This window comes from Limulus polyphemus, unplaced genomic scaffold, assembly GCF_000517525.1.
Source record: "Limulus polyphemus unplaced genomic scaffold, Limulus_polyphemus-2.1.2 Scaffold6106, whole genome shotgun sequence".
Classification (NCBI taxonomy): Eukaryota; Metazoa; Arthropoda; class Merostomata; order Xiphosura; family Limulidae; genus Limulus; species Limulus polyphemus.
The window spans coordinates 19,791-24,187 of record NW_013671716.1 but is presented as its reverse complement, the minus strand read 5'-3'; the positions used below and the strand labels follow the sequence as shown (position 1 = coordinate 24,187).

General features: G+C 31.1%; 1 protein-coding gene across 1 annotated transcript in view; it reads left to right on the top strand.

Moving 5' to 3' along the window:
- The window catches only part of LOC106473354 (voltage-dependent calcium channel subunit alpha-2/delta-3-like), a 41,901-nt gene extending 37,975 nt beyond the window's left edge, over nucleotides 1–3,926 (top strand). Inside the window, exons 19-20 of the mRNA XM_022401799.1 lie at nucleotides 1,566–1,654; nucleotides 3,853–3,926. Of these exons, the coding sequence (XP_022257507.1) occupies nucleotides 1,566–1,654; nucleotides 3,853–3,902 (139 nt within the window). The 3' untranslated portion in view covers nucleotides 3,903–3,926. The remainder of the gene's footprint in view (nucleotides 1–1,565; nucleotides 1,655–3,852) is intronic.
- The last annotated feature ends 471 nt before the right edge of the window (nucleotides 3,927–4,397 follow it).

The following is a 4,397-nucleotide window of genomic DNA, read 5'->3' as shown; positions in this document are numbered from 1 at the left end:
AACAGTTCCATAATGTACCACAATACTTCAAACAGTTCCATAATGTACCACAATACTTCAAACAGTTCCATAATGTACTAAAATACTTCAGACGGTTCCATAATGTACTACAATACTTCAGACGGTTCCATAATGTATTCTAATACTTCAAACAGTTCCATAATGTATTCCAATACTTCAAACAGTTCCATAATGTATTAAAATACTTCAACCAGCTCAATAATGTATTCCAGTACTTCAAACAGTTCTATAATTATTTCAGTTCTCTACTAGTGTAGGTCACTAGTATGTTAGTATGTTAGTAGTGTACTTGTAACTAACGTTACGGTATGTTAATATGATCGTGTATTTGTGTGTAGAGACCAATATGTTGTTTTATCAAACACGCTCAATGTGTGTATATTCAAACAGCAGAATATGACAACTGTGGTGATAATTTGTTCACAAAACAACAACACCGAATTAAAACGATGTTTAAGTCTTACCTGCAATTAAGTTCAAGTATTCGTTGATGTATTTTGTTATTTATTTAATGAATAATTGATTTAATTTATCGATTTACATACCTATATATATATGTGTGTGTGTGTCTTTAGAGATGGAGTAGTTTAAAGATCTCGCTTCTAAGAAGGGAATTCGTGTGCAATATATATAAGTTTGTTTTGGAAAGTAAATTTCTGAATTCATCTAAAATACTTTAAAGTATTAGAAATAACTAAGAAATCAGTGATCGAATTACATATAAAATGAAAATATTACGTGTTGATAGTTTACAGTGTGATTAGCTATCATCTAGACAAACATATAATGCATAACGAATATAAAAGTAAAGACTGTCATACTATTCCCAGCAGTAGCATGGTGATTGCACTCGTGGCTTCCAGGACAGATAAGTCACATTGAAAACGTATGCTAGGAACTTTATACGTTATTGAATCTAGTGCTACTGGTAGTAGAAGCGGTCAAGATAGAAGATCCAAACGCTTCAAAAGTTATGCTGAGAATACACCATAATATAGTACTGATGTTGCTCATGATCCAACTGTAGGTACTAGAGTGGGTGTTACTCAGTACGTTCTTAGTGCAAGTTCTTCATCATCCGATGATGGACACTAGAAATATTGTATTTTAATTAAACAATAATCATGCCCGATGATAGACTGGAGAACACTAAGAATATTTTATTTTTAATATAACCAGAGTCGGGTGTGACATATTGGTTAGCATGTCTCGTGTCTCGTTGCTGCAAGTGTGTTATAAGAGTGTGATCAAATCCCACCGTTTCATTAAAGAAGGCTAAGATTATATTATTTTTAATATAACCAGAGTCGAGTGTGACATATTGGTTAGCATGTCGAGGGTCCACAACTCGTGTCTCGTTGCTGCAAGTGTGTTATAAGAGTGTGATCAAATCCCACCATTTCATTAAAGAAGGCTAAGAATCGGTAATGGGTAAGCTAACAAAGAAACGGCTAAACTATACACATATCTGAGATATGAAATTATTTTATGGAAATGGTCATTTTTTTATTAATATTTTCTCTAATACAATTCTGTTATTTCAGTCTTGGTATTGTGCTGCCAGAACCATATGGCCAGTACAGGGTTAACGGGCGTGTTTTGATGAAAGTTGCCAAACCTGAGGAACGTAATTGTAAGTAGAACTTCTGTATTATATCAGAAGTTTAAATATGTTTATTAGTGTTCTGACAGTTTTGTAGAAAATATTATCCAGCCAGCTTTAAGAAAATTATAAATCTATTGAACTGGTCCGTTTGGACATTAACAAAAACGTCACAAGAAATAACAGAGGTGGTTTGTATGACTGAAGTTTTTTACTTATACAAAATAGTTTTAACAATACAAGATTCATGTTATCTGTTTATACAATACAAGATTCATGTTATCTGTTTATACAATACAAGATTCACACTATCTATTCATGTTATCTGTTTATACAATACAAGCTTTACGTTATTTGTTTACATAATACAAGATTCACGTTATCTATTTATACAATACAAGATTCAAGTTATCTATTTATACAATACAAGATTCATGTTATCTGTTTATACAATACAAGATTCATGTTATCTGTTTATACAATACAAGCTTTACGTTATTTGTTTACATAATACAAGATTCATGTTATCTGTTTATATAATACAAGATTCATGTTATCTGTTTATACAATACAAGATTCACGCTATCTGTTTACATAATACAAGCTTTACGCTATCTGTTTATACAATACAAGATTCACGCTATCTATCTATACAATACAAGATTCACGCTATCTGTTTACATAATACAAGCGTCACGCTATCTGTTTATACAATACAAGATTCACGCTATCTGTTTACATAATACAAGCTTCACGCTATCTGTTTATACAATACAAGCTTCATGTTATCTGTTTATACAATACAAGATTCACGCTATCTGTTTACATAATACAAGCTTCACGCTATCTGTTTATACAATACAAGATTCACGCTATCTGTTTACATAATACAAGCTTCACGCTATCTGTTTATACAATACAAGCTTCACGTTATCTGTTTATACAATACAAGATTCATGTTATCTGTTTATATAATACAAGCTTCATGCTATCTATCTATACAATACAAGATTCACGCTATCTGTTTACATAATACAAGCTTCAAGCTATCTGTTTATATAATATAAGCTTCACGTTATCTGTTTATACAATACAAGATTCACGCTATCTGTTTATACAATACAAGATTCACGCTATCTGTTTATACAATACAAGATTCATGTTATCTGTTTATACAATACAAGGTTCATGTTATCTGTTTATACAATACACGCTTCACGCTATCTGTTTATACAATACAAGATTCACGCTTATTGTTTATACAATACAGGATTCACGTTATCTGTTTATACAATACAAGATTCATGTTATCTGTTTATATAATACAAGATTCAGGCTATATATTTATACAATACAAGATTCACGCTATCTGTTTATACAATACACGCTTCACGTTATCTGTTTATATAATACAAGATTCACGCTATCTATTTATACAATGCAAGCTTCACGCTATCTGTTTATGTAATACAAGATTCACTCTGTTTCTTTACATAATACAAAATTCACGCTCTTATATAATACAAGATTCACTCTGTTTCTTTACATAATACAAAATTCACGCTCTTATATAATACAAGATTCACTCTGTTTCTTTACATAATACAAAATTCACGCTCTTATATAATACAAGATTCACGTTATTTGTTTGTATAATACAAGATTCACGTTATTTGTTTGTATAATACAAGTTTCACGTTATTTGTTTGTATAATACAAGATTCACGTTATTTGTTTGTATAATACAAGATTCACGTTATTTGTTTGTATAATACAAGATTCACGTTATTTGTTTGTATAATACAAGATTCACGCTAATGTTTTATATGGTAGAAACCATAGTAACGATTCGTATGGTAGTAGCTACTCAATCACGGTAAAAAGTTAAATGGTAAGTTTCACGTGAAATGATTTACTTGTTCACGTTTTAAAGATACAAAAATACAAGTAAAAAGTAGTGAATACAAATAGGGTTAAGTATCTTCGATAACCTATACTACCACTTGGTAATAAAGCTGTGGATTTAGGAATTAACGAGGCAAGTGCAGTTCTTTTTAATAGTCTTATTAGTTGCACCATAAATACAAAACACGTGAGTGTATTTACACAGTCTCTGTGTGTGTTTTTATCTATCTAATTCTCACTATGAGATTAATTTTAAGTGATGAACGGTAATTTTTTGAAACCCAGTTCTCAGAGTTTCTTATTTGTTCTTTTTTTTTCGTTAGGGGAAAAATATTTCCTCGGGAACAATTGGAGAATACACCCCACGTGGTAAGGGTTCATTTTTGCAGTTTTTAAACTACTGAAATTAAATATTTACTCAGGATGATCAAGATGACCATTTAAATAGGTTATTAGCGCCCTTATAATATGATTCTATTTTCAACATAGACAAATGAAAGTAACCCTACTTATTCCAAATGTTATTGTTTGTATTTTGTCCTGACTTTTTTTCAAGAACTGTTTTAAACAAGATTTCATAGCTTCTCGTTTTAAGTATCCACAAACAAAACTGAACAACAAAATATTTTTTTGCTCTGTCTTTCCATGCAATATTCTGTATACTGTGCCATCTTAGGTTTCTACTGATCAACTAAGTGTTAGTTTAAGAATAATCCATCAGCCACAACCAATCAGGTGTTAGCTGATAAGTAATACACTGGCGAGAACCAATCAGGTGTTAGCTGATAAGTAATACACTGGCCAGAACCAGTCAGGTGTTAGCTGATAAGTAATACACTGGCCAGAACCAATCAGGTGTTAGCTGATA